This window comes from Nomascus leucogenys, chromosome 2, assembly GCF_006542625.1.
Source record: "Nomascus leucogenys isolate Asia chromosome 2, Asia_NLE_v1, whole genome shotgun sequence".
NCBI classification, from domain to species: domain Eukaryota; kingdom Metazoa; phylum Chordata; class Mammalia; order Primates; family Hylobatidae; genus Nomascus; species Nomascus leucogenys.
The window spans coordinates 120,239,053-120,252,832 of NC_044382.1; the positions used below are offsets into that span (position 1 = coordinate 120,239,053).

General features: G+C 37.9%; 1 protein-coding gene across 2 annotated transcripts in view; it reads right to left on the bottom strand.

Moving 5' to 3' along the window:
- Nucleotides 1-13,780, bottom strand: part of EPB41L4A (erythrocyte membrane protein band 4.1 like 4A) — a 261,160-nt gene that overhangs the window by 86,696 nt on the left and 160,684 nt on the right. For both annotated transcript variants that reach the window (XM_003259826.4, XM_030817603.1), the window contains exons 6-9: nt 13,455-13,575; nt 11,044-11,131; nt 8,445-8,533; nt 7,785-7,848 (exon numbers count right to left, since the gene is read on the bottom strand). In XM_003259826.4, the coding sequence (XP_003259874.2) occupies nt 7,785-7,848; nt 8,445-8,533; nt 11,044-11,131; nt 13,455-13,575 (362 nt within the window). The remainder of the gene's footprint in view (nt 1-7,784; nt 7,849-8,444; nt 8,534-11,043; nt 11,132-13,454; nt 13,576-13,780) is intronic.

The following is a 13,780-nucleotide window of genomic DNA, read 5'->3' on the forward strand; positions in this document are numbered from 1 at the left end:
GCTATGTACAAAAGAATGAGAAAGCTCTCAATAAACTGATACAGAATGATTTCTAGGAGATATTACTAAGTGGGGAAAAAACCCCAACACAGTACAAAAACCCATACAGTATGCTACCTTCTAGGAAAGAAAGAATGAAGAAAAAAATGCTTATCTTTACAAAAAGAAACACAGGGAGGATTAACCAGAAAACAATGAAGTTGGTTACCTACAAGGAAGCATGGTGGAACAGGGTGGAAGGAAAATGGGAGTTGAGTTTTTGAGTAATTTTGATTTTTAAAGCAAGTTAGCCTTCTATACATTAAAAAATAAAATTAAGAACATGAAAGAGAGGGAGTTATAATCAAAAACAATCTGAAACAATAAACCTCAGTAGATTTCAAATGAATACATGAGCACAGGAATGAAGAAGGAAGACGTGAATGACAGGAAGGAGAGAAGAAGGGAAGACCAATCCAAGTAAATTTTGAACACAGTATTTGACTCTTAGGCCCTCTGTCTTGGCAAAGTGGTGCATGTGGATGAAAGAACAGCAAACAATTGTCCACTTTAGTGGTCTGACCAAAGCAATTCTGAAACTATGTGATATGTGTTATAGAACTGAGCAAATGAGTAAATGTGTGGCTTTTTTTGGAAGCCAAGGTTCTCATGGCCAAAGAAAGGGCATACAAATATAAAATGAGGGAGGGTAAGGAAGAACCCTATGGCTATGGACAGAACTGGAGGTATGCTGTGAACTCCTGATTTCTAAGCTATGTATCAATATGTGTATGCTTATATGCACATGTGTACCTGTATTTCTATTTGTATATATGTGTATTAGGGTCTATGTGCGTATATATGAATGCATTATTCCCTAGCTCTGTCAACTGAAAAGGCCAAGAAGCAAAGTCGCCCTAGTAGCAACGACCACACCTAGCACCCAGATCTAGATCATTTCCTAGTAAAAGGAACCAGAGCTCCTCGGAAGAATGGCTAATGCTCAGGGTAGGGACAGGGTTGATACTACATGCACCTGAAATATATTACACCAAAAAAAGAAGATATTAGCCCCAAAATGATGGGGGCAGATCCAAAAGGCAGAGGAGTCAGATTGAACGGGTTCCCAATGACCAAATCTGAACAGCAAAATAGTTAGGTACCTGTGTGAACTAATGCAAGAACATAAAACCAAATACCAGGTGTTCTCACTTATAAGTGGGAACTAAACATTGAATACACAGGAACATGAAGATGGAAACAACAGACACTGGGGACTACTGGACGGGGGAGGCATTGGCTGAAGAACCACCTGTTCTGTACTATGCTCACTGTCTGGGTGACGGCATCATTAGGACCCCAAGCCTCACCGTCACACAATATACCCATGTAACAAACCTGCACATGTACCCTTTAATCTATAATAAAAGTTGAAAGTATTAAAAATAAATAGGTATGTAATGTATTTTAAACCATTGAAAAAATAGAAGTTAATAAATACTGACAATAGATAAATAAAAGGGAGAGAAGGCAGTGCTCTTGTTTCAGTGAAATGCTGAGGGCTGACTCATAAATGTGCACGGAGTACAGAGCTAGAAAAATCAGCATTTTGCAACCATCTTAGTAGAAGACTGTATCAGGCAAGAATCCTCATGAATGCTAAATTTACAGAGAATTTTAAAGAGGAACTGGGTATTTGCATTGATTTAAAGTATCTCCCCACAGACTGCTTATTAGTTGCAAGAGAGAAGCAGGAATTAAACAGCAGAGAAATCAGGCAACACTGTAATGAGTGATCAAACTTAACAGCCAACGAGGGACAGGTGGTCACCAAGTGCCCCCAGATGAGACACCTGAGATGGACACTGTTTCACCTATGCAGCTGTACAGCTAGAAATGTATAACCTTAGACTAATCATGAGGAAACAGCTGAAAAACATGAAATAAGAAACTCTCTGTTTTAAAACAGTGGGGTATAACTGTATTCTTTTAAAATGTCAACGTTATAAAAGATAACAAAATGCTATGAAAGTGTTCCAGATTAAAGGAGGTTATCTGAATTCTATACCATAGGGGGGAAATGCTAAAAAGGACATTATTAGGTCAACTAACAAAACTGGAATATGGAAGCTAGATGGTAAAAGTATTATATCATTATTAATGTATTAAGTTGTTAACCATACTGCAGTTACATCGGAATATCCCTATTCTTAGGAAATACACACTTACATATTTATAGTCTATGACATACGTAACTTACTCTCAAGCTGTTCTAAAAAGAAAGGCCTGTGTGTGTATGGAGAGAAAGAAGGCACAAATAACAAAGGAAGTGAAGTAAAATGTTAACCATAAGTGACTCTAGGTAACAGTAAATGAATATGTTCATTGTAATATTTTAATTTTTACAACTTTTTAAATAAATTTTGAATTATTTTCAAATAAAAATACTTTTTAAAAATCTATATTACTATTTAAAATGTGAAAGGAACCCTTGGCTTAACGTAAGTGAGACCTCTTGCATTCGTTGACAAACAGTGATGACTCCTGACCATCATCGCTTCCCGTGTACTCTCCTTAAAGCAAGCCTGAGAGTTCTGCCAAGTGGATCTCATTACTCACAGCCAGAGTTGCCAGGAACCTTTTGGTTCTACATCCTGTCACACGGGATAACTTTAGCTGAGGTTAGTTTCCTGAGGTATTCTACATGAAAGTAAGCACAGCAGCATTTATTCATTCTTTCATTTAGTTCACAAGTGTGCTTACTGCATGCCAAATTCTGGGCTTAGTCTTGTGTTAGGAATTACATCCTCCTCTTGTTGCCAAAACCAAGAAATTCCAGTATTATCCTAAATTCCTATTTTCCATAAAAACACTGAATCTGCTACCAATCAGAAACAATTTAACCCCCTAAATGCTTCCCAAATCTGCCCACTTCTTTCCATCTTTGCAGTGAGTCCCCTCTTGTCTCCCCTTGATCACATCTCCTACTCTGTCTGCCTCTGTGCTCACGTCTGTGGGATGTTCCACCCTGCAGCCAGAGTGTGCTTTCTTAAATGCACATCTGATCATGGAGAGTGAAGTCCAGAGTTAATGTAACACCCAATTTCCCCGCAAGTCCTCAATCCATTCTCAAGTGCTGAGACTGAGCTCATGCCCACAGGTAAGAGAGGCCCTCCCCTAAGAAAGGTCAGGCTGAACCAGGTAGTGTGCTGGAACCATTCCACCTTCTTTAGGTCTTCTACCCCACATCTCCAAAGGGAATAGGCAGACATGGAAACCCAATCCTCACTCCCTTCCCAATCGACTGGACCAATTCTCATGATGCTCCTTATCTCTGTGTATCTCAGTCACCCCCAAATAATGCTCAGCATACCCCCTCGCCTGTCTCTTTCTTCATCACTACCCAACTCCTGAAACCCTTGCTTTGTGCCCTCCGGAATTCATGACTTCTCATCAGCAAACCCCCTCAATCCTTAGTCTGTTCTCTCATATGTCCTTCACGTTCCTGCACTAGGAGACACCCGGCTCTCCCTGAAGACCCTGTTTCCACTGTAGCCCTCGAGGGATGGCTGTGTCTTCTGTCTCTACTGTTCTTGCATCTCTGAACCTAAAAGTGGGAAGGATTCTCCCTGCTCCACATTACTGCTTTCAGAACGTTCTCTTTCCTTCCCCCTAAAACTCCCAGCTTTGGATCTCATCAGTTGATGAAATTCTGCAATCTTTCACAGTGGGTGTCATCCTTAAAGTCACCCTCCTCATATCTTGATGCTGACACAGTACCTGCCAGCTATATTTCTATTTATTCTCCTTGTGCCAAAACTCCTCCAAAGAGTTGTCCACACTCATCATCTCCAATTCTTATCTTCCTGTTACCTCTTTTATGGGTTTTTCTTAATGAATATGCATTAATTTATTTGTTCATTCCCCTGTTAATGGAATTCTGGGTTAATTTCTTTTTCTGACTTTTACATAAGTGCTGCACAGAACACCTCTCTAGGGTACACATACTTAAGAGGGGAACTGCTGGGTTGAAGCTCACTCTTCCAATCTACTGAAACTCACCTTGTCAATGATCTCCTACATTCCTAAACTCAGTGGCCCATTCTCAGCCCTTACCCTGTATGACATATCAGCATCATTTGACACGTGCTTAATACATGACTTTTACTTGGCATTCAGGATAATTACTGTTCCTTCTATCTCACTGGGTGATTCTTTTCAGCCTCCTTTGCTGGTTCTCTCTCTTCTTTTCTCATTTATACTCATTTTCCTAGGTAGTCTCATGGCTTCAAAAAGTAGCAGATGCCAGTTTTATATATTCAAATTTATATAGTCTTCTCAGACTTTGGTACTGAACTCCAGGCTCACACAGCTCACTTCTTATTTAATATCTCCACTTAGATGTCTAAAGGACATCTCAAATTCAACATGTTCAAAACGGGACTCCTGATCTTCCTCCTCAAGTCTGCTCTATCCATAGCCTTCCCCACCTCGCCTGATGGTAGCTCTATACTTATACTTCCTGCTTCTCAGGCCAAACTCATTTAAGTGACCAGGACTCCTCTCTCTCATACCTGCCCACATTCAGGAAACCCTGGTGGTAAAATCCATAATCCAACAGCTTCTCTGCACTTTGACTGTTGTCACCTTGATCCACTGAGATAGAGACACTATCATCTCTTGCCTGGATTTTGAAATAAGCCTAAGTTGTTGAATGAGGAAACAAGTAACAGCCTTAGTTCTCAAGGTATTCAGTGAAAATCAACCACCTGATAATAAACTTAAAAAAATTTCAACACCTAGTAAAAAACACGTATTCCTAAAACCAAGAACTAACACATAGTGATAAAACAGTAGTGATATTTTCATTAAAACAGAAAGCCAATCAAGGATGCCTTATACTGCTTTATCACTTAGTACTCTTCTAGAAGTTCGGACTAACGCTATAAATGTGAAACATAAACAGTAGAATTAAAAGAATAAATTATTTTCATTTGCAAGTGATATACCTATAAAAATTTATGAGAATCAAATTAAGAACTCTGAGCTGGAATACAAGAATTCAGCAAAACTAGATCTGAGATAAATAAAATTCCAAAGCTTTCACTTCTCCTATCAAAAACCAGTTAGAAGAGATAATAGAAACAAAAAAGAGAAAAGATTGCATCCACAATAGCAAGAAAAAAAGGAAAACACATAAAAAGAAAACTTATCCAACACCACGCAGGAACATATGAATAAATTTAACAAAAAAGGGAAAATTCTTATGATACAATATAAAACACAAAAGCATGTACAAAACCACATAGGGGATAATCTACATGTATGTATAAATGTATACACATTCACACTGAAAGGGTGAAATCTAGAAGCAACTGTATCAAAATATTAATATTCATTACCTCTGAGTTTTAGGATAATGAATAATTTTAATTTTCTTCTTTGCAGGGTATTTTCTGGATTTTCTACAGTGAACATTTTTATACTAAAAGTTTAGTTTTTTGTAAAAAATTATGTAAACAACGGTACTTATTTGGAAGTTTAATGCATGAAAGTGTCTCTGAATTTGGCCTAAATGCTATGACCATACTAAGTCTTTCTGACCAGACCAGCAAACCAGCAGAACAAGCATTTCAACCATTCTTCATGCTGAATGTGATTACTGTTCCAAGTGATGGGTTTTAAGGGGCTTTTAAATTCAATTTGTGAGTACAGTTAAGCCTCCATAATAATCAACCTAATTCAACCATTATGTAAATCACTGCCTCACAGAGAGGTACCCTGGTGGAGAAAGAGAAAAGACCACAAGCAAGAATACCTAGGAAATAGAATGCTTTGACTAAATTAATGTGATACTTAATAGCAATAAAAAAAACCTTTAATTCAAGCCTCTGAGTTATATGACCTGCTTTGTCACCTTATTAAAGATCACTGACATTGAGCTTAATGACCTAGAAGTGTGCAGTGCCTTGGGCCTCCCCAGACATCCATTTCATCTCAAAGCTGGGGAAGGAATGAGGTGGGGGTGGGAGACACCTGAGCCGAGTACACAGGAAACAGGGTCATTTGATGGAGACTGTCATTTGAAAAATAACATGATGATATCAATTTTGTTGCTGTTGTTTTTGCCTGATCATGAAGAAGTCCAAGAAGATGAAAGTTCAGGTTAGCTGGGACTTAGCCAAATATTTATCCTGAGACATATATTTTAGGGCACTGTAATAATAACATGAAAGTCATTCACCAGAGGACCTCACTCACAAAAATAACTTATAAGGAAAGAATACTTTGAATAATAGTCATGCTTCCATAGAAGTCTTTTGATTATCACATTCTGCTAAAATAACTTGAAACATTATTTTCAAATACATTTAACAGATCTTATTCCTTGCATTATTATTATTTAGATGAATTATTATTCATGTGAACCTAATGGCAACATAGGGAGAAACTACAAAATCCTCCTATCTAATTAGCTACTCTACTTTTTGAATGATTTTAATTCAGTCTTACATTATAACGCACATCTTTTAAAATTGAGATGTCTAATCAGGAGCTGAAGAACACATTGGATTTCCTCCAAACGAAACCATCAGAACAACTGTATGGCTTCTGTACTATCATTTCTTGAAAAATCTGGAATTTCCCTTCCTTACAAATTGTTAAAACTCATTTCAAAATCCAATTTTAATTGTATCAGTAAATGGCAGCATGCCATATAGTTCAGTATGAGATAATGTTTATTTCCTATTAGGAGAACAAAGAGTAGCATCAGGTTTTCTGATTTGGCAGCACACAGTGTCTCAGTGCATCAGTTCATTGATCATTCAACAGATACTTATGAAGTACCTACTACATGTGAGGCACCCTGCCAAACACCACGCCCCAAATGTAGCTGCAGCTCTACTGTTCCTGTGTCTCAATGTGTGCATGGGTAAGCACCAATTTACTTTTCTTTAATCAAGAAAATCAATTCAACTCCACTTAGTTTTTGTTCTGCACAAAGTTAGTATCAAAGAGACAGAAGGGCAGATTCTCCTATATCATGTTTTCACTTATGTATCCCATAAATATGGATTAAACATCATATTTTCACTCATGTATCCCATAATATATGGTTTACAGTAGTAACACTTCAATGAAGCATTATTTTCACAGGTAGATCAAAAGGAAGCTTTCATATCCTTGCCTTCTTTTGACCATTTTTCTCAAAGATACCCATCAAGGCATGAAAGCACATCCAGGCACTGACAAATTCTGTGCCCATTACCCAAATACTCCCAGAGGAAATTGCCAAGTTGCAAAGCAAAGGCCGGCATTTTTACATTCTCCCTTGAAAGCATCCAGAATTTCCATCTGGTTTGTCTATCACACTCAGTGAGGGAAAGAGCAGAAGTGAGACTCCCAAAAGGTTGTTTGATTTACATTAGAGCAAAATTAGAACGCATTTTGGCAGTCCTGAAAGTAGGCCATACCCTTCTGATTATAACTCCTACCTTCTACCCTCACAGAGAGTACTGGAAAGCAAATTACACTAACAACAATGATCACCTCCTATTCTCTCCTCTGCCTTAGAAAGGTTTTGCTTTCCTTCGCTAAATCTAAAATGCCCATTTCTCCATGACCCTCTCATTCATTTCATTTCACTTCCCTTTCCTTCCTTGAGAAGTTGTGCATGTGAATTAATTAACCTGGTTCCATGTGGAAGCAGCTGAAGAAAATATTTCTTCACAATGTCTTTTAAGCTATAAATGAACACACAAGACACCCCTCCTCTAATTTAAGCTCAGGGCTTGGAAACTTACATCTTTGCCCAGTACTCTGAGTTCGAATTGAGTCTCCTTGAAGTGAACTTTTGTAATCCGAGGCCTAAAAAACAAAGCAGATGGTGTTGTTGCTGTTTTTAAGTATTAACCTTTCAGAAAATCAGGGAAGTGTCCAGTGGAAAAAGACTGGTGAATACTGGCTCCTTTATATACTGCTCCACACCCAGTACACACAGGGACAGAGAGAGCTCCCCATACACCCTAAAGAAAACTCCATTCTCATTGTCCTATGCTTCTCCACTAAATGCACAATGACCTTGGAATCCCCAGATTGTGGCAGTGCTGCCTTCCCAAACAGTGCAGAGCCATGGGCTTCCCAATCTCTCCAACTCATCCCCATTTGGAGCTAAAAGTCAGAATAGTCCTGGATCCACAGCCCACCAGCACGTACTGAAATGGGTAAGAAATCCTACTACACACAGCTCCCAGGGAAAAAAGAGTCTAGAAACACAGTGTCTGAAATTTACACAGAAAACATATACTGAGGTGCAACAGGAGAACACTCACACCCAATTTCACTCATTTATTTATCACCCACTGGAAATATACCTGTTTTGTTTTCCCCAACTCTTTCCCTGACACAAGAGTCCCATAAGTCCAAAACATAGAATGCCAACTCTGTTCTCAAGGCATACCTACCAGAAATACTTCCCCACTTGCTTTTTATTCTTGTAGACAACAACACCAACCGGAGTTAATCCTAAGAAATACTCAGACTTGTTTTCTCCCTGCAAAAACAAACATATGCCTATAACCACATATTCACATAAAATCTCTTTGTCAAACTATAATTGACCATACAGATATAATTTGTTATATTAATATTGGATTTAATTTTTGAAAGACATCAGCCTAGAAAGCTAGATACACTATGATAGTAGCTAACTTGTTGCTTATTTTTTTCAAAGTTTTAAAAGAAACTTTCTGTTAGTGTTCTTCATACTTGTTACTTCAGTTCATTAAAATGAGTCTGGACTACCAGTCAGGCCAATGGGACTTACCCAACTTTCCTTACACAGTGGTGTTCAACCCTAGCAGCATATTAACTGGAATCACTGTGCAGCTTAAAATGCTGATGCCTGGGCATTACCAGAAACAGTTAAATCAGAATCTCTAATGAAGAGGCCAAAGTAGCAGAAAAAACACAGGACTCCCAGGTGACACTTCTGTGCAGTCAAAGACTGAGAACCACTGGCTTCTATCAAGGGTGCTTTTGAATGGCCTGATTTATCTCCGATGCGGACAGTCATGAAACCCACTTCATCCCCACCCCAACTCTCTCTAGAAAGTTTAGGCAGTCACTAGCAGACACACACTTGAATTTTCTGAAGTCTCTATCATGTTTCTTCCTACTTCCACCTATAACTTTAAGACTGCTCAAAAATGTGAAAGTACAATCTCTTCTGGTAAAGACTAGAGAACCCTTATTTTCAGGCAATAATAAATCCAAATTTTAAAAATAGGATCTCAAAATGAAAAAGTCACAGAGTGGGTACCAAGGACATGCACAGAACTGTTTGTGATCATGTTATTTCTACTCTAAGATAAATGGTAACCTGCAAAATTATATTCACAAAGAACATAAAGCAATACATTTGGAAGAATACCTGCCGATGCCCACTTTCAGTTCTTAAAATTCAAATCTTAAAGGAATGCACTGAAGAGTCTAATAAATCTAGCTCATTTGCCATAAATTTCTACCATCAACAAAAGGTGGTTTCGAATTAGGATAAACATTATACAAATGTAGAAGCATTTTGCAGAAGACTCTCTTTATAAATTTCCTATAGAATGTTTTATTTTAAAAACTGAAAACCTAACAAGATTAATGTGGCTAAAGGGAGGGAAGGGAAAACGACAATGATTCTACAGTTTTAGCAGTATTCTTAAAGGACAGTGCTATGAAGCATTAATGACCTAATGAAATTGGAATCTAATATATCAGGGAACTACTTCTTCCCCCAAATCTATAGCTTTTATTGCTACATTAAACAGGAATGCTTCTAACTGTAAAAATAATATGAGATTGTTTCTTCTTGGAGAAAATGCTAATGAGCAAAAGACATATACAAAATGAATGCATGAGTGTTATTTGCACTAGAGAAAGTTTTATTAGGGTTCTTTAAAAATTGAGTTCCATAATCCAACTGATTAAAAAAATCAGTCTATAAATACTCTCCAGCAATTCATTTCCTATAAAGAATAAAGTACCTGGCTCATTTCCTCAAATAAAATTTAACTACTGCTATCCACACTCCTCTTAATTCAAAGGCAAAGGCATTCTAATCTCATTGACATAGAATAAACAATTGGTAGCCTAAGAGAAGTAGCTCAAAGGTTAAAACCCGGATCCAGAACACTCAGTGCAGATTCAGTGTAACTGCTCACTGATGAGTATTCAGCAAGTTTTCATAAACCACTGAAAAAAATCTGCAAAAATATTTTTATTAATGTAGTGATACCTACAGTAGGTGGTAACCCTCATATTGACAGAATCAACAGTAGTTGCACCTGGCCTATTGCCTACTGCCTACTTTACCAGGCAAGTGATTGTATTTACGTTTTGCTGCCATAAAATCTATTTTTTGAAAAATCCTCCTGTTTTCTGTCTAATACAGTCAATTATACACCAATTTTTTTTTTTTTTTTTTTGAGATGCCGTCTTGCTCTGTTGCCAGGCTGGAGTGCAGTGGCACGATCTCGGCTCACTGCAACCTCTGCCTCCCAGGTGGTTCAAGCCATTCTCCTGCCTCAGCCTCCCGAGTGGCTGGGATTACAGGCGCCCGCCACCACGTCCAGCTAATTTTTGTATTTTTAATAGAGACAGGGTTTCGCCATGTTGGCCAGGCTGGTCTCAAACTCCTGACCTCAGGTGATCCACCCACCTCAGCCTCCCCAAGTGCTGGAATTACTTACAGGCATGAGCCACCGTGCCTGGCCTATACATCAATTTTATATTGTTTTGATGTTTAGCTAAGCCCTTTGGATCTGTTATCCAGATTGTGTTTTCAAGCCCATTTAATTGTTTTCTACACATGGAAATATAATCACACATTTTTATGCAAAACTCATTAGGGTTCAATCCACACAAGAGCTGCTTTGTGTTAGAAAAACATAGACAAAAAAGTATCATCTGCTTGCTAAACAACAGGACCGCAGCTTTCCTTTGGGAGTCTCTGACTTTTTAAGAAAAATGTCATCAGCTTAAAATATTTTGTGTTAATTAAATGTTACTCACATAGACGGGATGGAGGTCAACACCATACATCTCCAGCGATTTGGCAGTCCTCAAGTAATTCAGCTCAGCCTCAGAAGGAGCCTGACCCCTATACCCAGCACAAAAACAAAGAGCCTTATTTTACAGCAGCTACTGCACTTACAGGGATGCAAACTATCTTCACTGTATTCATTGGGAAAACAAATAATACTTTTTACTAATGCAAACATAAGTCCTTGTATTTCAAGAAGGCCTTTGCTTCTTGGTGACAAAATTTTATACTCTGAAGTGATACTTACATTAATTTCATTTACCAAATCCATTCTGGCTCATTATAGCCTATCCCTAATGTCCCAGCATATATTAAAAATTCTCAGTTTCAGAACTCCTAAAAAGGTTATTGAGAATATAAGCACTCAAATTAAACACCATCCCCTTCACAAAGAGTAAAATGTCTCTGTGCACCAGCAGCTCTCCATCCAAAGCAAAGGGAACTAGAGCAATGGTTGGTAGGAGGAAGAGAATGGGGTCGCCACCACCCAACTGGGATCATATCAAGATCTCCTGAGCACATGTGTAGTTTGAAAATACATTGATTAACGTACAGAGATTGTAAAAAATGCTTGTCATTTTCTTAATACAGAATACAGAATTCTTCCCAAAATCTTCATTGGTGGTAATATAAAGAAAACAGCATTCATTCCTGATGAGGGTGAGCACCAGCCAGAAATCTGCACAGAAGAGTTAAATATGCATGTGCAAGCGAGTGTGTGTGTGTGTGAGAGAGAGAGAGAGACAGGGACTGAGATTTTAATAGATAACCAAAGGAGGTCGAATCTTAAAAATTAAGAAATCCTGCAGTGACATATTTCATTTCAGCCACAACGCACTGGAAAACCACCAACGTACCATACTTTTGAAATCCATGAAGAATGTTCATCAAATTAGACACACCACACCTTGATCAAGCTTTATTCTTAGAAATAACAGTCACAATGTCAACACTGTCATCTAAATCACATGAGAGCCTTTACCCAAAGCTCCTTGGTAATTTCACTATATAACTGTGCTTTGAAACCCCTAGTAGAATCAGTACTCTCAGAATGTGCCAAACACGTTGCCCTTCCTAACGTTATAACAAGCACTCTCTGAGCATCTACTTCAGCAGAATGTGAAAATGAAGGACTCTACAATCGGGTTGGAGAGCCTTCTAGTGCATGCTAATACAACATAGAGGGCCTCTTTCTCTGATTGCAATTCAGCAGCTGACTTCTGCTTCTACACTCACTGAAACGGATCCTTTAGGCAAACATTTTTTTGTGACCAGATAAATTCTACATTTTTTTCTTTCTTTTTTTTTTTTTTTTTTTTGAGATGGAGTTTCGTTCGTTGCCCAGGCTGGAGTGCAATGGCGTGATCTCGGCTCACTGCAACCTCCACCTCCCGGGTTCAAGTGATTCTCCTGCCTCAGCCTCCCAAGTAACTGGGATTACAGGCACATGCTGCCACGCCCGGCTAATTTTTGTATTCTTAGTAGAGATGGGACTTCACCATTTTAGCCAGGCTGTTCTCAAACTCCTGACCTCAAGTGATCTACCTGCCTCAGCCTCCCAAAGTGCTGGCATTGCAGGCATGAGCCACCACGTCCAGCCATTTTTTTTTTCCTTAACTATAATAGATCTGAAACCAAGCATATTCAAGAAGGAGTGTTACATAACAGGGAATAAAGCAATGTTAACCAGTGTAAAGAATTTAACCAAAATAACTATAATGAGATTATAACTTCAACGCTATAGGCCATGAATTGAAAATCCTACTAGGAGAGCGTGTCTACTCTCAGAAATGCATGCGGTGTTAACACAATACCCTCAAAGGTTTCACAGCGGCATCATCACTATTTCCAGACTCATTGCTATGGCCTGAATAGGACTTGGCTTATAACTGTGAAGAACTGGGATACTTCAGACAGAGGAAACATTGAAGAATATATTAATGCATTTATGGTTAAAACTTGTTGTGATTAAACAAATTTATAGTTGAAAGATTAATTTCACAAGATACTGGTGACTGAAAAAAAAAGACTGCAAAATCTAGTATTTACAGAATGATTCCACTACATAATATCATAAATACATGAACTATGTACGAAAAATTTTCTCTGGGAAATTGTACATAGAAAGAGATGTCTGAATGGCCATTGACCAAAAAATGGTAACTTTACATATTGAAATTACTTTCTCTTTTACACTTTTTAAATTACTGAAGTTTTCGATGAGCATTTTAGAGTTAAAAGCAGTTAAACTATACAAAGAGGAGTATTAGAATATTAAATGCACAGGTGAAGAATTTATCATTCTAGAAACTTTTCTTATGAATATCAGAAGATGATGACTGACGGATGATGCAATAAGACATGGTGTGATGATTCTTACATTAGAGTTTTATGAATCCTTTCTATGGCTTCTTCAAGTTCTTCCTTCTGATCAGGAACAAACCGGTACTCAGATACATATCCTGCAGTATGTTTATATGGGTCATAATCTCCAAGCTCCGCTAAAAAAGAAAGATATTATAGTTTTTTCCATTTCAGGAAAATAGTCCTTAAAACATAGAAATAAAATATTCCTAACATGCTTAACATTTTTTCAAATGTCTTATTAAAATTCACATAAAAGACAACTAAATAATTTTACTAAAACAACTCTGATGAGCATATATGGATAGTAGCAACAAATTCTGGACTTAAAAACAGAAGTTC